Genomic DNA, 20,413 nt, shown 5'->3' on the forward strand with positions numbered 1-20,413 from the left:
ATGGCAAGGGCCACGGGCCCTCCTGGAGCCGGACCATTGCAAGTAAGCCTAGGGGCAGAGGTTGAGGTGGGTTCCCCCCCCACACACACACCGTACGCTGGGTGGCCACCCAGATTGTCATATGGAGAAGCTCAGGTACGGGGCTCCTGGTTGGGAAAGGTCCTGGAAGCTGCCTGGAGGAGGTTATTTTTCTTGAAGTTAGGGTTTGCACTTGGAGAGAGGAGGGGAAGCAGGCTTTGGGGTCGGGAGGCAGCAGTGGAAGCAGAGACTGCGAGGCTAACACCGGTTTGGGGTGGGAATAAATGAGGACGCGGACCCAGGAAGTCCAGGAGCTTTTCCCTGGCCGCGGGAGAGACGTCGGTGTACCAGCATTTTGGGGCTGGCACTCGTGATTCGTTTACTGTCCCCTCCCGCCCCCAATGACCCGGAGTTGTGACCTGGGATGCCACACGTTCATTGGAGAGCTGTGGTCTTGAGCCAGCTTTAGACCCCACTGTCACTAAGGGAAGGGACCTTCCCACTCCTCTGCACGCCGCGCCCCCCCCCCCCGCCCCCCGCCAAAGGCCTTCGGTTGCTGCTCTGGGAAGTTGGATCTCCCCTGGAGGCAGGGATCAGCTTTGAACTTCAGGTCTGGTCACCCCAGCCACAGATGCAGCGGGATGAGACTATCGCAGCAGCTCCGCCCCCGCGGAGAGCGGAGAGGGCGGGGTCGGGTAGGTGGAGCCAGCGTGACCTTGGTCACTCTCCCGCCGAGACAGCCCCGGGGGCGGGACTCGCCGTCTCTATGGAGACCGAGAAACAAGGGAATAATACGGCGGAACCGCCCGGCCTGCAGTCCCGCCCCAGAGCCGGCAGGGAGCAGAGCTGCGGAGCCGCCTAGTCTCCTGCGTCCATCGGTCCATTCTTGCGTCTTTCTGTCCATCGAACGTGCACTGCAGGAACAGCCACGAGGGAGAAGCCGGTAGGAGACCCCGGCGCCGACCACTCTAATCAATATCCTGCACGATAAGAAGGGGGTGGGGTGGGAGCGGCCTGGGAGGGGTCCCAACCCTGGATGGTACCGAGTTGAGGACACCAGCTGAGTGGTCCTGCCCTGGGCCCAAACGTTCCACCCCCCACCCCCAACTCCTTGCTGACTGATTACTCCAGCTGTCCCAGCGGGAGCGAGCGTGGCCTGCAGACCCCTGGGACCGGGGCCTGTGACTTGGCACCACCTGATCAGCCTGAAATTACCAAGAATCCATCTTCTCACAGACAGAAGTGAGCACAGGTGCAGGGTCCTGCTAGGCCCCTGGAACAAGCATCCTGTGGCACTCAAGCTCCCCCAGACTTTACCCTTGGTGAACAAAGTGCGGGTCTCCTTCAGATTGCTGGTGGGAGATTGCAGTGTAGGGAGAGGGAAGGGGAGTGCTGTTTGAAAGGGATTCTGGACCCACCGAGTTGCTGCAGTGTAGGAGCTGTGGGTGATCCCAGTTCCAGAAACTGCAACTTAGGGATGGGTGAGTGTGGTGACCCGGGGAGGGTTTTCAGTGTTAAGGCCAGTGGTAGTGGAAGGCGGGTAGGCAGGCAGGCTCCAGGCTGTGGTCACTGGAGGCTCTATTATAAAAGGGAGAGGTGGAAGATAGTTGCTGAGGACACAACTGAGGGTGTGGTCAGGGGCTGCAGATGTATGGAGAGAGGGTGAGTTGTGAGGCTCTGGTTAGGGGTCTCAGTAAAGCCTGTGGGTGTGTGAACGGGGGACCCAGTCCCAGGGCTTCCCGTGTATGGATGGAAGTGGCTGCAGTGCAGGGCTGAGGGTGTGGTCAGGGAGGCCTCAGTACCAGGCTGTGTTACATGGAGGGAGTTTCAGTGCAGAGCTGAGGGTGTGGTTGGGGACTGCAGTGGGTACTGTGGGCAAGTGTGGGGAAGACCCTTTAGTGCAGGGCTGAGGGTTATTACTGGGGGGCCTCAGTACAGGGCTGTTAGTATATGTGTGGGGCGTGCATGCTGAGGGAATGGCCCGGGGCCCTTTGTCCCAGGGTTGTGGGTGTGGTCAGGGGACTGCAGTAAGGGGTGTGGGGGGCACTTCAGGGCTGGTGTGGTCAGGGAGGTCTGAGTACCAGGTTAAGGGGTGTGGTCAGTGGGACTAAGGCCGAAGGTATGGAGGGCCAGGAGGCCTCCATAGAGGGCTGAAGGTGTAGACATTGGGGAAGTGTGCTTCAGCGCAGAGCGTAGGTGTGAGGATTACAGGGCCAAGGCCACGGTCTCACTTGCCGTCATGCCTCTAGGGGCTCATAACTCTACAACCCCCACTCAGGCTAGCCCCTCAATCTCCTGCTCCTCCTAAACTCCACAAATTGGGACGTTACAGCCCCAATGGCTGGAAAGGGGCCAGGAAGCCACGGTTGTGCCCCAGGTGCTGGGAGTGCTGATGTGCCCCACCCGTAAGCCCATTCTCCAGCCCAGCCCAGCAGCACTGGGAGCTTCTCCCTGAGCTGCCCTGACACCATCCTGCCCTTAGCAACATTCTCCAAGCAGTACCACCCTCCCTTAGCAACTGTCTCCAGGCTTCACAAACTGTGGCCAGGCCAGCCCCAAGTTCCCCTTCCCTCATGTTTTTGTTTAATAGCAAATAGTAACAAGGTCCCAGCTGGGCCAGCTGCACCCCTGCCTGTGCTCTGGCTCCCTTCTCAGCCTGGGCTGGGTCTTGCTGGGTCCTCATGACCCTGAGAGAGACACTGTCCTCACTAAATACCTGCCCAAGCAGCAGCCTGGCCTGGTCCTGACCCAGCCTGGCATGGAACTCCCAGGGAGGGGGCCCGCTCTGCCACCCTGACTTCCACCCAAGCAGGCCTTGTGCCAGGGCCAGACAAAGCCATGGCCCCAGCTGCTGCTCTCACAGTTTTTCTGGACAGTGCTACTCTGTTCCCAGCCTGGTGCGAGCATCATGATTTCATCTTCTGAACTCCACTCTGAGCCAGGCTGGCATTAAGTGACAGGACCTTTCCTCTCGGGGCTCTTCCTCACGGCTCTGGGGCCCAGTCAGACATTTGAGTACTGGCCCCTTTCTGCAGGCAGCTCCATCTCCAGCTCTGAGGGTATGTGGCAGAAGTGCCTGCAACTTCAACCTTACAGGTTTTGAGGTAGAGGCAGTGATGCTCTGTGCCTTGGGGGGTGGGGGGGAGAGCTTGGCTAGGAGGTGACCAAGGTGGGTCCCTAACAGGGTGGCATGGCAGCGAGCACAGATGTGGCTGGGCTGGAGGAAAGCTTCCGCAAGTTTGCCATCCATGGTGATCCCAAGGCCAGTGGGCACGAGCTGAATGGCAAGAACTGGGCCAAGCTGTGCAAGGACTGCAAGGTGGCTGACGGAAAGGCTGTGACAGGGACCGATGTCGACATCGTCTTCTCCAAAGTCAAGTGAGCCCCAGGCATTCCCTGCTTCTGATGTTCCCAGAAGGGGAATTGGGGGGCTGGAACCAGGGAGGATGTGGAGAAGGGGGAAAACTCATGGTGTCCACATATCTGGCAGGGGGAAGTCTGCCCGGGTCATCAACTATGAGGAGTTCAAGAAGGCCCTAGAAGAGCTGGCACCCAAGCGATTCAAGGGGAAGAGCAAGGAGGAGGCCTTTGATGCCATCTGCCAGCTGGTGGCAGGCAAGGAACCAGCCAATGTGGGTGTTACTGTAAGTACCCTGATGGTCTCGGCTGGCCACTGAGGGGGGGTATGGGGAATCTTGGCTGGGGTTGGAAGGGCTGGGCTCCCTAACCAGGTACCCCTGGGGGAACTCTGTCCAAACAGAAAGCAAAAACAGGGGGTGCTGTGGAACGCCTGACTGACACCAGCAAGTACACGGGCTCCCACAAGGAACGCTTCGATGAGAGCGGCAAGGGCAAGGGCATTGCTGGGCGGCAGGACATCCTGGATGACAGTGGCTATGTGAGTGCCTACAAGAATGCAGGTACCTATGATGCCAAGGTGAAGAAGTGAGGCCTGGGAAGGCCCCCCCTAGCACGGCTGCCCCTGCCAAAGGCTCAGGCCTGTGCCTAAGGGGCATGTGGAGCAAGAGAGCCCGGTCCCCTCCTTGCTGGATCTGCCGCCCAGCGCTTCCTGCCCAGCCCTATGGGGCCAGCCCACCAGACCTCTGACCCAGATTGCTCTGCATCCCCTTCCCCTTTTTCTTTCCCCCTCGACTTCTGTCTGTCTGAGGAGAGTCTGTGCCTATAGCCTCACCACCCCAACCTCGCCCCGGGCATGGCTAACCCCTGCCTGCTTGCCTCATATTTAAGCTGCTGCTCTGGCCAAGTGCCTGATTCTTACCCGGACCTCAATAAAGCCACCTTTTGTACCAATATGGCCTGGTCAGGTATATGACAACAAGGGTAATGACATTCACACCCCACGACCCCTCTGTCATCAACCCCTTCCAAGTTGCACTCTGCTGATTCTTCCACTGGCATCCCTGCCCAGAAAAAGACACACACCAGGCCCCTTCCATTAGCACAGGGCCAGGCTGAATGAGGATGCTCTATAGGAAAATCAAAAGCCTTTTACCTCAGCCCTGACCTAGAGTTCTGACATCATGGCTATCTTCCCGCAATTAGGGCCTCAGTCTTGGCCTCTCGGCTTTCACAGCAGGTGGGGGCGATGAGACAGCAAACTCAGACTGGGCTAAGCATTGGTGGGGCCCAGTGCCAGGCCTCAGCTCTAAGCTTGCTGACAGGCCTCCACTCCAGAGGGCTACCAAGGTGAGTCATTCTAGGCTGCATCTCAGAATATCAGAAAATGCAAGACAGCAGACAGTAGACAGTTCAACTCCCAATTTTATAGCTGAGGAAACTCAGGCCCAGAGAGTGAAAGGGCCTCTGCAGAATAGAGGCCAGAACCATGCCTCTTGCCTCCCTGGCCAGGCTGTTTCTAACACAGCAAGCCCCAATGCTGATTTCCAAAAGTGAGGCTGGATGGCCAGCAATAGAACTTGGCACCCAACATCAGCCTTTGACAGGTGAGCAGGGTGTCCAACAGTGAAGGGGCCGCTTCTTGCTGATTCCCTCCCATCTGTTCATCATCCCAGGTTGCAGGGCGGTGGCGGGGAGGGTGTCCTCTCTCTGATCCTGAGAACTCCTGGGAGCTTTCAGATCAACCTTTTCTCCCCTCTGAGGTTCTCAGTGTTAGGCCAGAGTTATTCCCAAGTCTAAGGCTTTGGGGCCAACTCTCCCTCCTTCCTGCTGACAAGTGGGCTGGATGGAACTCAGGGACTGCCCAGAGTCCCTAAGAGTGCTAGAAAAGGCTTAAAAGGCACACATTCACAAATATTTTTTCTTGACCCAGATAATAAAGCAAAGCAGCACGACTGTTTATTCCCTCTCCCTCGGGCTGTTCTAGGACGTTCTTGCCCCAGGTGGCCCCGGAGTCCCTTGAGCCCAAAGTCACTTGGAGCGAGGGTAAAGAGTGGTAGTGTGGCTTGGAACAGAGACACTGGGGGGTGAGGTGAGAATTAGAGAGCAGAGATCATCACCTGGTCACAGCAGAGGCTTGCCTAATGGCTGACAGTTGTGGGATCCTCCTGACTCCGCTGACCTTGCATTGCTCAGGGAAGAGTTTCAGACAGCTCTACCTCTCCCACCAGCATACAGTAAGAGGAATACTTCCTCCAGCCCTGGGGAATTGGTTTAAATTGCAAGCTTACTTAAATTAGCATAATAGGAGAGAAACCCAAATCCTGCAAATTGGCCTGGTCCAGGTTATGAAGCTTTTAAGCTGCAGGTGAGATTACCATCCAGTGCGCATGGGAGCAGCAGTTTGGCCCCTCCTATGATTGGCAGTGTGGCTTAGAGGAGCCCAGAGAGAGAACTGGAGGAGTCCCGAAACTCCACCTTGTAGGAGTAAAGCCCCCTCTTCTTTAAAAGTTATGGAGCCTGAGGGAAATCAAGGCCCACCCAGAGCCAGGAAGACCCTTAGTCTAGCAGAATCTGGTTCATGGCAGGAACTGACCAAACAATGCCACTTCAGCCCTTCAGTTATCACTGCTCCATCTCCCCATAGCCTCCTCATAGTGGAAAGCTTTGGGTACCCTTGCTAGCAAAGCCAGTTGGGCAAGGAAGAGAAGTTAGGATCTGTGGGATGGAGCCATTAAAACCCTCTATGTATAACTGGCGGGAAGGCCAAACCTCAGAGGGGCCCTGCCTCTCCTTTTGGAGAACTTCCCTGAGGACCTATTTTCTATCCCAGCCTTGTTTCCTTCTTTCTCCTAATAGTGCCAGGCCCAGGGTGAGGAATTCTTGTCCACTTATTTTCTACTTGCTTCAGGGGTCTTCCCCCACTCCATGTTGAGCCCACTTAGCCCCATAGGGCAACAGCTCTTTGGCCCTTCCCTTGATGCCACCAATCCCTACCCCTGCCCTCTGGACCAAGGGCCACACAGTGAAAATCAGAAACACAGTTGACCTCTGCATGAGTGGCCAGCAACCCTAGAGAGGGGCCTGGCCTAGGGTAGGACCAGCCACTTTCAGTGACAATAGAAAATAGAGTGGAAGGTGACTTAGTCTGGGTCAGGCTCTTTGCTTCTCCTTAGAGGTACCCTGAATAGGTTCTGGGCTAGCATTCATAGGAGATTCATAGGAGAAGGAAGCGAGGGCTGGGTTGTAGAAAGAAGTCCGTTATCCCTGCCCCCACCTCCCCTAGCCCCCATCGGCTGTCCAGTAAGTTGGCCTGTGCACTGGGCTGGGATGGTGAAATATGACAACACAGGGCTATGAGGCTACTAGCTAAGGCTGCCCTACCTGGGCAAGGCTTAGGCTCTTTGGAGGCCTCTCAATGGGGCCAAGACAGGCCCATGAGAGCGGGGAGGGGGGCTGTTCTTACTGACACTTCCAGAGAAAACGAGCTGACTCTAGCTCCCTCAGAGCCATGCAGCTCAAAGAAACTTATGGCTCCTCTGTGCATGCTCCTTTTGGGAACCTACATAAAATTGAGAGATCTGTAGATTTTATTTATAACTTAGAGATGTGTGATCTTAGTTGTGATCTTCATGTCTCATTATTACAGCAATAGCTCTCCTTCCCTGCACAGCACCTGGGTCAGGGGAGCAAATAAGTGCCTAATCTTTCCACCTGCCTCTCTCTCTGACATGACCCTGAAGATGAAGAGAAGTACAATATGACATTAGGTTAAACAGTCCTTTGCCCTGTAAAGCTCTCTGGCAACATTAGCTACTTGTGCAACCTCGAAGTAGAGACATACCTAGAGCCACTTGCATTATCTTTTCCCATTGATGCCTAATCAATCAGGATTAAAGAAAAGATTGATCCTCAGTCTGAAATACAAGGTACTGACATGTAAAGTGGATGCTGAGCCCAAAGCTAACTTTCAGAAGCCACACCTCTGGTCTGGACTGCACTAGCCTTCTCTCTTATCTCTCTAGCTCCTCTCTGGTCCACTCCACATGGTCGGAGGTCAATCTACTCTTCTTATAGAGTAGATTGCCTTCCCAATCTAAAATCTTTTGGGAGCCATGCGACCTAGCTCCTGTGTATCTCCTCTCAGGCCCTCCATTCCCTGAATGAACCATGTTCCTTCCCATTTCATGGCCATTGCTTATGCTATTTCTCTCTGCAGCTCTCCCCACTGCCTCTGCCCTCAATCCTATGCTTCGCCTGGTGACCTCCTATTCAATTCTTCAGGTCTTGGTTGAAAGATCATTTCTATAGGGGACATTTTCCTGATATCACACCTCTCTCCCAGGCTAGGACAGGTCCCCCAGTTATATACTGTCATAGCACCATGGCCTACATCTTCCCTGCCCGGTGATCCCTCTGGGGGCCTGACTCTCCTACTCTGTACTCTTGGCCTAGGAGGCTCTGCACCCCCTCTACCTGGTACCATTGTACTCATTCTGCCAAGCTTCCACTCAAACAAGTCCTCACTGATGCCTTCTCCAATTCTCCAGAGTAGGAATTACCTACTCTGTCTGTCTTTCCAGGACCTCTCTAGGCTTTTATTTAGGCCTGTTTGGTACCAATGGCAAGCTTTGAGCTCCATCACACAACTAAACCGTTGGCTGCTCCAGGAAGACACCGGACCTTGTCACCTTTTCACTATGGTGGGAGAAAACCCAAAACACGTTTGATGAACTGATCAATAGAGGTTCTCCAAAATTTCTGCTAACACAAAACATACCTGGCCATGGATATTCTTTTTAAACTTCCTACTACACAGTTTCAACTGACACTTGGGAAAAATGTCTAGTGTTCTTTTCTTTTTGACATTTTCAGCCAAACGTTTCTATGTGATGTGATGCCTAGGACTAAGTGCCAACTATTTATGTGGGCAGAAGGAAAGAACGACTTGATGGGAGGAGATAAAAAGAAATAAAAAGGACCAACATAGTCTAATTAAAATAAGATTTTTTTCTTAATCTTGTGAGTGAATACCACCATACTAGTGGCAATGACACTGAGAGCCCCCTGGGGCTGAAAGGGAAGCTGCAAAAAAGGTGTGCAGTGCTAGCTCCATAGACTAGGCTCTGGGACAGAGTCTGAAACACTCTGTATTAGATACTAACCCGTATCATGTGCCACTGGTGAGGAGGAAGACAGAGTGCTTTTCCCAAAGGGCGATGATCTCCCCAAATGATGACTCTTCTCAGGAGGCAGGAGTGCTTTCCCAGAATAACCTTTTTGCTCTTTAGTCAGCTGCTGCAGCAGATACTCATTAGTTACCACCAGGGATCTGAGGCATGGGGGAAAAAGACAGTCATGAAGTCATAAAAGCAAAGTAGTTGCCATTCTGACCTGAAATGTTTGCTAAAGATAAATGTAAAAAAATAAATAAATAAAAATTAAAAAATAAATGTAAAATGAAGTAACATCTTTAAATAGAAAGAACTGTCTGATTTATGAGTTGGTTATTTTAAAAGCAGGCAGACAGTTTATTTATTCATTGCAGTTCTGTTTATGTTCCAGACTGACTGTAGCAATAACATAGTTCACATTTTATATACTGATTGTTCTGATCTTTCCAAAGCACTTTCATGATGAAGTAAGTAGACGCACGGGGAGACTAGCACCTGACCAGACCTCCAATTTCTATCCCCAAATCTTAATTTCTACTTCTTCTAATCTATCCTGCCTCTGCAATTAAACTCATGGTGCTAGTCATGACTGTATTCTTGGACTCTGTATTACCATGTAATGTTGGAAGCTATCAGAGACTGCCCCTCCCCGCCAAAAAAGATGCATGCACAATGCTATTCACTGCAACACTATCTGCAACAGCAAGATACTGTAATGTCCATCAGTAGAGGACTAATTAAATACACACACAGTGGAGTCCTATGCATGTATAAAAAGAGTGAGAACTAACTCTATACACCACTGTGAAATGATTTCTAGATAAAATGTTAAAGCAACATTATGCCTCTTTTTATATAATAGAGGGGGAACACAAATACACACCCACACCTGCAATGGAAGGCTAGTGGGAAGGAAGGAAAGGATAGAGGAGACAGGTAAGGAAGCTAGATTTGTCTGAATTTATCTGATTTTGTGGATCTGACTTTGGGACCATGTAAGTTTTACATTAATTATACACAAGATTAAATCAAAATAATAAAAATATTCCCTATGAATCAAACAAAATGAAATGAATTGAACCTGTATATTGAATTGATGGTTTAACAACACACAGAAGAATTATTTCAAGTTACTCTAAAATATAGCATCACTAAAGATATATATCTTAATGTTCTCAAAGTGTGGTCCCTAGGCCAGAAGCAAGAGCATCACCTGGAAACTTACTAGAAATGCAAATTCTCAGTTCCCAACCCAGATCTGCTGAATCAGAAACTGGTGTGCTCTGGAAAGCAGTATTTTGATCCCTGAGCAAACTGGCCTGGATACAGGTGGTTTGCACACAGAATAGAGTTAATTTGAAAAGTATATAGATATTAACTTGCCAAGTAAAACAAAAGAGATAAAGGAAAGTAAATATCTGCTTCCAGAAGTCAGCTAGATGGACCCAGTCCTACCTCTGACTTTCGTGGAGAAGGGCCACTATCTCCTCCAGCTTTTTCAGCTGGGCAAGCTCCTGGTTCAGGCAAGCCACCTGCATGTTCAGCTGTTGGTTTTTGTGCAGAAGATCATCTACAAAGGTTACAGTAGCCAGGGGTGAGAGGATTCCAAGCGGCTAGTCTTTGAGCAGAGGTTGAGTGATCAGGGAGACATCTTGAAGAGTTGGGAGCCCCACTGCACCCACCTCCACCCTCCATTCATCATTCCCTTCCTTGGAAACAGCAGATATAGTGGCAAGAATATAGGGTTTCGCAACAGACATATCTGAATTAAAATTCAACCACTTAATCTTGCACGTTAGTTCATTTTGGTGAGTTTCACTAGAGCTAGTAACCCTGCCGGGTAGCACTGTTATAAGGAGTCAGTGAGACATCTGTGCTCACATAGCATAGGCAGTCAACACATATTTGGTCTCCTTGTATTCTCCATTTTAGTTCATGAATGTATGTCCTTCACTCTGTACGGAATATGTGAAAACATCTAGAACTGTGTCAGGCACATGACAGTAGCTCAATGAGTGCTTTCAGAAACTGGATTTGTGGCCAAGGCATATCTAGCTTTCCAAATATGTTGCCACTGCCTGCAATAATAAGGTAGGTAAAAGCACAGGAACTCTGGTCCTAAGCAAGTCAGTCTTCTAGAATAGTACTTAAACTTTAATATGCTTACAGATCACCTGGGGATCTTTTTAGAAAACAGATTCTAATTCAGTAGGTCTGAGGTGAGGCCAGATGTTCTATAGGTCTAACAAGCTCCCAGGTGATGCTAATGTTGCGATGTGTGGCTCACATTTTGAGTAGCAAGGTTCTGGAAGGTGGAAATCAGGGCTGCAACAGCTGTATTTATCACCAGTAATCCAAAATAGAAAACTGGGTCTCATGGCTGATTGAAAATAGGTATCTAGGGCTTCCCTGGTGGCGCAGTGGTTAAGAACCCGCCTGTCAATGCAGGGGACTATGGGTTCGAGCCCTAGTCTGGGAAGATCCCACATGCCACGGAGCAACTAAGTCCGTGCGCCACAGCTACTGAGCCTGTGCTCTAGAGCCTGCGAGCCACAACTACTGAAGCCCGCGTGCCTAGAGCCCGTGTTGCGCAACATGAGAAGCCACTGTAATGATAAGTCCGCACGCGTCAACGAAAAGTAGCCCCTGCTTGCCGCAACTAGAGAAAAGCCCGCGCGCAGCAACGGACACCCAACGCAGCCAAAAATAAATAAATTAAATAAATAAATTTATTTTAAAAAAAAGAAAGTAGGTATCTAGTGAATAAACACCTATTTATTTTCAGTGCAGGTAAGTGGAGAATGATGTCTTGATTATTCAGGCTTATGAATATCAGATAGTGATGAGATTCAACTCTGGAAATTCAATGCTGATTTCCAAATCAAAATCCAAATACCCATAATGTTTGTTTGTGGGTGCTGAGCTAGAAGCTTAAAGTCGAGGTAGACTTTATATACCTAAACTATACTAATAATAAAGTAGTACAAATCAAGAATTCAATGGGATATTATTTTTCACTTATCATAATGGCAAAAAAATATAATACCCAGTGTTGGCAAGGGTGAAATGAAAAGGCATTCAAATACATACTGCCGATATGAGTGTAAACTGAAACCATCTTTCTTGGGAATGATGTGTGTAACCTCATGATGTGTGTAAACCTCAAAAATGTCCACATCTTTTGACCCACTAATTCTACTTCTAGGAATGTCTGCTAGGAAAATAGTCTAAAATGTACACAAAGATTTATATACACAGATATTAATAGCTGCATTATTTATCACAGCATAAATATTAGGACTCTTAGCTCCATCAGAAGAGAAGAAAGAGAATCTTAGAGAAGCATTTTCACTCTAGGGTCTTTTCTTCTATTTCAGGTCTTTCGAATGTTTGGAAATTCTTAGAATTAGAATTATTTATAATATAAAAGTGGCAGCTTTATTTATAATAGCTAACATTAAAAACAACTATATAGAGGACTGAATAGAGAAATATGGTATATTCGTGTAACATTATAGGAAATGCCTGTGCTATTAAATTAATAACATTAGGTTGTAGAAATCAATTGCCTAGGGTAGAGAGTAGCGGGAACTGAGTGCACAAGGGTCAAACCTTCTAGAGTACAGAAGTGTTCTGTATTTTGACTGGGATGGAGTTAAATGAATATATATATCTGTCAAAACTCATCAAACTTAAAATGTGTGTATTTTGTTGTACATAAATTAGTTTTTAAAAATCAAGACACAAATTTTAATTCTGAGTTAAATATATGTATAGGCATATGGTGAAAGAAAATATACCAAAAACACTAACTGTAGTTATTTCTGGGTAGTGAGATTATATTTTCCTTATATTTTTCAAACTTTCTGTAAAGAACACGATCTTCTGCTATAATCAGAAAAAACAAGTGTCCTTCTCAAAAATAATGACAATAATAACACATTTGTAAATGCTTTACACTGATAAAAGAGTAAACTCTTTTACTCTGGTAACTCAAGTCACCTGCATTACAACTCTGAAGCTAGATGGTTGTTTCCATTTAGGAAGCCATGTGAGCTCTGGATGATGAAGCTTATTAAATGGGCCATCTATAAACAAACGGTTGTCTTGGGATGCACCACACATTGCTTTCCTGAACTTACCATAAGTGTGGGACTGGTGCCCACTCACAATCGAGGTGGTAGCACCTTCCTCCAATTGCTGGATTTTTTCTGACAAAATAAGGTTTTCCTCCAGCACTCTGACCAGTTTTTGCTTCAAACTTTCCTTTAGATTAGAAAACAAAATACAAACACATTAAGAATCTGAAATTCTGAGGACTGCTTTTAGAAAACTGAAAAAATCTTTCCTCTGTTTAGTGATAAACTGAATGGAGGTCAGCATCTCTCTTTCTCACTAGAATTTTAATTCATCGGTAAACATAGCTCAAGTGCAGCAAACAAATTTATCACATGCAATTGCAATCTTTCCTGTGAGTTATCCACTACTCTTGCAGAACAAGTGGTTGTTTTGACAAGTGGCCAGCATCTGAGTCACCTATCTAAAGTTTCTAGAAACTAAACTGGATGCCTGAAAATCCTCTAATGTTAAGAAAAGGGGGGAAAAAAGCCTAAGAATATGAGTCCCTTCTTTCCCTCCCAGAGCCAGCAGCCTAACACTCTAGGAATGGCCCCTGGTTTAGGGCTCTCCATCAGAAGGGAGGAAAGATAATCCCAGAGACATCTAACTTCCCTCATCTGAATCAAACCATAACCTTCAAGAACATGGTCCTAAATGTTTTCATTCTAGGGCCTTTTTTTTTTTTCTTTTTCCATTTCAAGTCTTTCCTTAGAATTTTTGGATTAGGGCTAGGATTAGGGAGTCATCCCTGCAAAACCTCCAAGCTGTCCCTGCAAGTTTTGTGTTCCAGATTTGCACAGACTGACTTTTCTATATTTCAGTTCAGAAACATCTAGATGCTCATGGTGATGATGTTCTTTATGGCACAGACCTGTTCTAGTCTTGTGCCCCATCCTTTTCTAGTAAAGGAAGAGTAGGAAAAGAAGCTGAGAGCAGCATACCATGTCATTAGGGACCAGCTGCCCCATCTTCTTCAGTTCCATCTCCCTCTTGTGGGAGGCTTTTGATGTATCTTCAGGACGTGAGTGACACCACTGCTGAGAAGGAGCAGGGACTACCAAAGTCAGAAGCAGATCTCGGGCAGGACCTGCCAAAAATTCAGGTTGGGCACATGGGCCAATCTTAAAAGCTAAAGCACAGAATTCCTGGTCAATAACTACCAGCTCTGTAGGACAAACAGGGTAATCTAATATCCCCTTTTTTCAAGAATTTAGTAAGTGGCTGTAAGAGATGTTTCATGATGGAGATAAAAAATTATGGGCTTCCCTGGTGGCGCAGTGGTTAAGAATCCGCCTGCCAATGCAGAGGACAAGGGTTCAAGCCCTGGTCTGGGAAGTTCCCACATGCCACGGAGCAACGAAACCTGTGCGCCACAACTACTGAGACTGCACTCTAGAGCCCGCAAGCTACAACAACTGAGCCCACGCGCCACAACTACGGAAGCCCGCGTGCCTAGAGCCTGTGCTCCGCAACAAGAGAAGCCACCACAATGAGAAGCCCATGCACCGCAACGAAGAGTAGCCCCCGCTCACTGCAACTAGAGAAAGCACGCACGCAGCAAGGAAGACGCAATGCAGCCAAAAATAAATAAATAAATAAATAAATAAAATTAAAAAAATTATATCCCACATCTATGGAGAAACAACAGCAGACCCACGTGAGTGCATGCTCTGTGCTATTATCTAATCACTGATGAGTGGCTCCTGGGAATAATTTCCTACAAAACAAGAGCAAAGGATCAATGTGGGAAGGAAAGTAACTGCGCTAAGACTTCTTTTCCTGTATGTCCCTTTAGAAATGAAAAAAAGAGGGCTTCCCTGGTGGCGCACTGGTTAAGAATCTGCCTGCCAATGCAGGGGGACACGGGTTTGAGCCCTGGTCCGGGAAGATCCCACATGCCTTGGAGCAACTAAGTCCGTGAGCCACAGCTACTGAAGCCCGCGCGCCTAGAGCCCGTGCTCCGCAACAAGAGAAGCCACCACAATGAGAAGTCCTCACACTGTAACAAAGAGTAGCCCCCACTCACCACAACTAGAGAAAGCCCGTGCACAGCAACGAAGACCCAGCACAGCCAAAAATAAATAAATAAAAGAAATTTAAAAAAAAGAAAAGTTAAGCCCAAACAACTTTAAAGTTTCTAGTTTTTTACTTAAACTTTTACCACCACCAACAGCTCCTTGAATTCTTCTTACATTAAACAACAAATAAACACATGGGGACAATATTTGCAAAACTGTTTTCTCCCACGTTCCTAAAAAAGAAGCTCTAAAAAAGAGTCCACATCATTTAGTCACTGGAGTTTTTTGAATCATATTTTTCGAATCGAATATTTCAACAGGCATCTCAGAACTCTAATGATCAAACCCAATTTCTGTTGTATTTATTGTTGGCACTTTCCCAAGGATCATTAAATCCTTTTGTAATCATTAACATGACCATGCTCTATTTTATATCTCATCACTCAAATACTGTCAAGAAAAACTTACAGGAGGAAAAAGACAATTGGTACATGAGGGAAGAGTGCTGATAAAAACAAACAGAGAAGGGAATTCTCTAGAGGTCCAGTGGTTAGGACTCGGTGCTTTCACTGCAGTGGGCCCGGGGTTCGATCCCTGGTCGGGGAATTAAGATCCTGCAAGCTGTTCTGTGCAGCCAAAAACAAACAAGCAAACAAACAACAGGTTAGAAGAAGATTATAAGAAAAATGCAGGTTTGTCAATCACTGTGTGGCTGAGAAATTTTGGTAAGTGATCATGAGAACAGTTTTCCCTGCAAGTTAAGGGGACTGAGTGGCTTTTATCAGAACATAGAGCAGAAACACGAAGCAGAAGCAAGGTCTGAGCCCTTCTCCAGGAACTGAGAATGCACTCACTTACCCAGAAACTTCTTGTTGAGGAGGAGGGAGCCGGAACCGTTCCAGTGCTTATCCACAAGCTCCAGGAGCTGTCTGAGGACAGTGGCCACATGGGATGCTCTGGCAGAGATTGGGGGACTGTGGTTTCCTGGCAAACCATGCAAACTGCCCAGGTCACTAGAGAGAGGCTCAAGAAAAAAAACAAAAAAACCAACCATTTGTCATTCTAATGCAATAAGGGAAGTAAAAATCCAGTCATTTAAAGCGTTAACATTGGGCTTCCCTGGTGGCGCAGTGGTTGAGAGTCCGCCTGCCGATGTAGGGGACATGGGTTCGTGCCCTGGTCCGGGAAGATCCCACATGCCGCGGAGTGGCTGGGCCCGGGAGCCATGGCCACTGAGCCTGCGTGTCTGGAGCCTGTGCTCCGCAATGGGAGAGGCCACAACAGTGAAAGGCCCGCATACCACACACACACACAAAAAAGTGTTAACATTAAAAAAAGAAAAAAAAGAAAGTTGGTTTCATCTTTCAGTTTGGATTTGAATAAAATATTAATGTCTAAGGCAAATACAATAATATATACAAGGATAATTTCAAAGGTAACAGTATCTTCTATGATAATTTTCTGTAGAGATTTTTAGAAGAAAACAAAAAATGTTTTAACACCTATGTCTATGGCCCAATGTATTATGTTATGTAATATGGAAAGATTAAACTGCAGAACATTTTTTAAGGTATTATATATCATAAAATAAAATGGGGAGTAATTTAATAAAAGTCATAACTCATAAGCTTATATTTAGTATATTAATATATAATAAACATAAATATCCCATAACATTTTAAATGTTATGTTAAATGTTATTGTTGGACCCAGTACTAAAGATACTTTTTATTCAGTAAGAATCTTATGTATATAGATACATAGGTAGAGCTCTCCAATGAAACTCCCAATTGTTTATTCATTCAGATATGATGTATATGTCTATTTATTTAGTCATGTCTGAATGAATAAAAAACAATTGGGAATTTTACTGGACAGATCAATCTACAAATCTTTTCTGTAGGGTCTCAAGGGACTTCAAGAAAGCTGTTATATATTAAAAACAGCCAAATTATTTCTCAATCTTTGGCTCTTTTGATATTAAAACTATAGATGATTAATTAGATAATGCTGTCATATATGACAACTGTGAAGCAGAACACCAGACAGTGATACCTATGACTTGAGTCACACAGATGGTCTATAATTAATAAGGAAAAGCATTACAAATGGGATAAACATTTATTCAACAGATCTGTACTGAACACTGATCATGTGCATGGAGAGTTCTACATAAGGACTGTGAACATATGACGAAGTAAAAGATGAGGTCCTTAAGAAGTTAACAATCTGATTAGGAAGAAAAGTCATAGAAAAACTGGTTATACTACAAGCCCACTTGAGAGGATCTTGTCAAAAATGGATATTTACTGTCATTGGTTTTTCATGTATTGGTAATTCTGTGTACGCATCATGGAACAACTTAGAAACACATACATGCCTTTACGTATTTTCTTTCATTTATCACAATGCAGTGAGAGTGGGGGATAATTTTTTTAATGAACTTTGGAATAATTTTGTTACTTTTAATTTTCAGCAAATTAAAAGCTGAAAAGCCATGCCTCATGGCTTTTTAAAATTTTTTTTTTTTTTTTTTTTGGTGGTACGCGGGCCTCTTGCTCTTGTGGCCTCTCCTGTTGCTCCAGACGCACAGGCTCAGCGGCCATGGCTCACAGGCCCAGCCGCTCCGCAGCATGTGGGATCTTCCCAGACCGGGGCACGAACCCGCGTCCCCTGCATCGGCAGGCGGACTCTCAACCACTGCGCCACCAGGGAAGCCCTAAAAATTAATTTTAACAATTTGTCTATGATTCTAAAGTCAGTTGGTCAAAAATAAATTTTCACAAATTCATGTTTGGTTTAATTTTGTGTGTTTTTTTATATGGGATTATTTTTTATAACTTTATTTATTTTTTAACATCTTTATTAGGGTATAATTGCTTTACAATGGTGTGTTAGTTTCTGCTTTATAACAAAGTGAATCAGTTATACATATACATATGTTCCCATATCTCTTCCCTCTTGCGTCTCCCTCCCTCCCACCCTCCCTATCCCACCCCTCTAGGTGGTCACAAAGCACCGAGCTGATCTCCCTGTGCTATGCGGCTGCTTCCCACTAGCTATCTACCTTACGTTTGGTAGTGTATATATGTCCATGCCTCTCTCTTGCTTTGTCACAGCTCACCCTTCCCCTCCCCATATCCTCAAGTTATAACTTTTTAAATGCTATTCTGATTTATACCTTTCTAGAAACTGAACAGTGTATTTCTTTTATATTTATATTCAAACAGGTCTTTTACAACTTTTCATATAAAGAAATATAGTATCTAACAGGAAAAAATAAATGGGAATTTTTAAGATAGTCCAGAAAAGTGCATTGAGATTTTAATTGCTATTTTAACAATCCTATCACATGAAATAGAGGTGGAAAAATCTCCTAGAACACGTCTTATTAATATAGCACCCAAATATCCTAAGTGTTTCTGTACCTTCACCCTAAATACATTAACACCAGTGCTCTTTGTCTGGAAAAATAGGCATCAGTGGCTGAAAATGGAAAACAAAAAAGGACCAAAAAGTCAAAGAAGTATTACAAGACTGCCCCCTTTGGTGCACAAAAATTACAACCACCTCCAAAGTTTTGAAAACTGAATAGAAAGTATTTAAAGGGTAAAAAAACCAACCAACGAAACAACAAAACCCCCTTATAAACCCATGTCAATGTGCAAAAAGATTTCCATCAACTGAAAAATAAGTGACTAGAAATAGTTGTTTTTGACCAAATCCCCTGCTTTCTCACAAGGCAGTAAATGATTAAATGATTCGTATGACAAAGATTATGGGTTCAAGGGAAGAGCATGCCCCAAGAGCTATAGTTCTTTTAACTAATGAGAAGAAAGCTTCATGATGGAAGTAGGGCCTGGAGAAAAATTAATATTCAAACAGATGAGAGGAGAGAAGAAGGCATTCTCCATGGAGGGATGTATGCAACGGCAGCAACAACACTTAGTTACTAAGTAAGAACAACACTAACTATCATACTACAATTTTATGAAATGATTATATTGTATATGTGGGAATGGCTCTTGATTTGTTGTTCATTCTCAGCTAAAAATCCCTTGGAAAATCTAATTCATCTTCTTAATCTAATTCATCTTGGAAAAAATTGGAATAATTTAAATTCCTGGACAGGAAAGCAATGCTTTTAGAAGAAAGATCCCAAGCAAGTTAGTGATTTGTAGCCAAAGCAAATGTGTAAACATGATAGGATTATAAACATCAATGCTACAGAGATCACTCTTCAGCCAACCCTGAGGCCCTGGCAACTTCTGCATTCCTTCCTGTGGTAAACTCTGTTCACCACTTCTTATTATCAATGTACTTCTCCACCATGTTTATGCTCTGGAAGAAGATTAGGGACCCTGCTCCCTGTGACATAAATGAGGAAATGCTGCAGAAGGGGAATGACCTTCCCAAGGGCAAAAGAATCACAGGCTTTGGCCTGGCAGTATTACCCACTGGCCTCTGAAAATCCCTTTGAATTTCTACCTCTTTTCATCCGAAGCACCACCACCAAAACAGAACCCCATTCTGCTCTTGGACCTGATATGATTTTGCACAAGCACAAACAAGCCAACACTTGCCTCGCTGCCTGTAGCATCTCTGAAACCATGTTTTGGATTCAGGGTATCAAGGATATTTTCTTTCCGTTTGAATCCTCTTCTCGATGGGCTTAATGACCCCTTGGTCAAACTCTCTCTGTTTTCTGAAGTCCCAGTAGGCAACATCAGTGTCCGCAGAGAGTCTCCCAGGATGGTGTTGTTTGGGAAAGAACCATGTGCTGGTGTTAAATCGCCGAGGCTGGTGGATAAGTTTTGCTCTACGTTCACCAGCAGAGCAGGGTCGCTGTTGAAATGGGTTGTGGCATACAGATCTGTGAAGGAAACAGGCCAGGAGATGAACCTGCTCTTCAACTCTCTCATGTCTTACTTCCATCCTTACCTTGTCTGGAGTCCAAGGGTCATAATGATCTCTCCCTAGTATATACCCTCAACTTTCTGGACCCTTTCTCTCTCCCTCCACCTGACAAAACTCCAACTCTGGTTAAATCCAACTGTGCACATACTCCAAGCCTACAGCAGAGCAGTGGGAAGTGACTGGAGAACAACATATATCTCTTTCCAACATCTTCACTTTAAATTCATAACCACTATCTTAACTGGGCCCGGCTATCCTAATACATTACTCTAATCAATTTACTCTTCTATTCTTTTTTTAAATTTTAATTTATATTGGAGTATAGTTGATTAACAATGCTATATTGGTTTCAGGTGTACAGCAAAGTGATTCAGTTTTACATATACATGTATCTACTCTTTTCCAAATTCTTTTCTCATTTTTTAAAATGTTTATTTATTTATTTATTTGGCTGTGCTGGGTCTTAGTTGCAGCATGCAGGATCTTTAGTTGAGGCATGTGGGATCTAGTTCCCTGACCAGGGATCAAACCTGGGCCCCGTGCATTAGGAGCGAGGAGTCTTAGCCACTGGACCACCAGGGAAGTCCTACTCTTCTATTCTTTGAGATCACTATTTCACATCTCTCTTCTCCTCAAACTTCCAACACCTTCTCCCCACTCCTCACTCTCAGTTGCTGATCTCTTTACGTCTCTGAGCAAAAGAGAGGCAATCAAAGAAAACATCTATGTGATCTAACCACTAAATCTACCAATTCCATCTGTATTTGTGTCTATAAATTCCCTCCCTTCCTTCTTGTAATAGATGAACTA

General features: G+C 45.8%; 2 protein-coding genes across 5 annotated transcripts in view; one reads left to right on the top strand and one right to left on the bottom strand.

The window, feature by feature from the left end:
* Positions 1-135: 135 nt before the first annotated feature.
* TPPP3 (tubulin polymerization promoting protein family member 3) lies at positions 136-4,329 on the top strand. 3 transcript variants are annotated; one of them, XM_049703770.1, is made up of 4 exons: positions 136-961; positions 3,203-3,396; positions 3,509-3,662; positions 3,779-4,329. In XM_049703770.1, the coding sequence occupies exons 2-4, from the start codon at positions 3,209-3,211 to the stop codon at positions 3,965-3,967; spliced, it is 531 nt and encodes a 176-aa protein (XP_049559727.1). In that variant the 5' UTR covers positions 136-961; positions 3,203-3,208; the 3' UTR covers positions 3,968-4,329. The 3 variants fall into 3 exon arrangements, with proteins under 3 accessions (XP_049559727.1, XP_033263591.1, XP_033263592.1); XM_033407700.2 differs by lacking the exon at positions 136-961 and adding an exon at positions 1,144-1,260; XM_033407701.2 differs by lacking the exon at positions 136-961 and adding an exon at positions 2,912-3,077.
* Positions 4,330-8,365: 4,036 nt separating this feature from the next.
* The window catches only part of LRRC36 (leucine rich repeat containing 36), a 46,390-nt gene continuing 34,342 nt past the window's right edge, over positions 8,366-20,413 (bottom strand). The window contains exons 8-13 of one of the 2 annotated variants that reach the window (XM_049703746.1): positions 19,270-19,559; positions 15,545-15,710; positions 13,610-13,797; positions 12,692-12,815; positions 10,005-10,119; positions 8,366-8,707 (exon numbers count right to left, since the gene is read on the bottom strand). In XM_049703746.1, the coding sequence (XP_049559703.1) occupies positions 8,536-8,707; positions 10,005-10,119; positions 12,692-12,815; positions 13,610-13,797; positions 15,545-15,710; positions 19,270-19,559 (1,055 nt within the window). In that variant the 3' untranslated portion in view covers positions 8,366-8,535. The remainder of the gene's footprint in view (positions 8,708-10,004; positions 10,120-12,691; positions 12,816-13,609; positions 13,798-15,544; positions 15,711-19,269; positions 19,560-20,413) is intronic. The other variant, XM_004280860.4, reaches the window with a different exon arrangement.

Source organism: Orcinus orca, chromosome 20, assembly GCF_937001465.1.
Source record: "Orcinus orca chromosome 20, mOrcOrc1.1, whole genome shotgun sequence".
Lineage (NCBI taxonomy): Eukaryota > Metazoa > Chordata > Mammalia > Artiodactyla > Delphinidae > Orcinus > Orcinus orca.

What these genes read in the sequence shown, in the direction of transcription:
- TPPP3 (XM_049703770.1), top strand. Translation starts at nt 3,209, where the DNA reads ATGGCAGCGAGCACAGATGTGGCTGGGCTGGAGGAAAGCTTCCGCAAG. An exon ending in ATCGTCTTCTCCAAAGTCAA is followed by an intron (nt 3,397 to 3,508) that starts GTGAGCCCCAGG and finishes CATATCTGGCAG; the next exon opens with GGGGAAGTCTGCCCGGGTCA. An exon ending in CAGCCAATGTGGGTGTTACT is followed by an intron (nt 3,663 to 3,778) that starts GTAAGTACCCTG and finishes CTGTCCAAACAG; the next exon opens with AAAGCAAAAACAGGGGGTGC.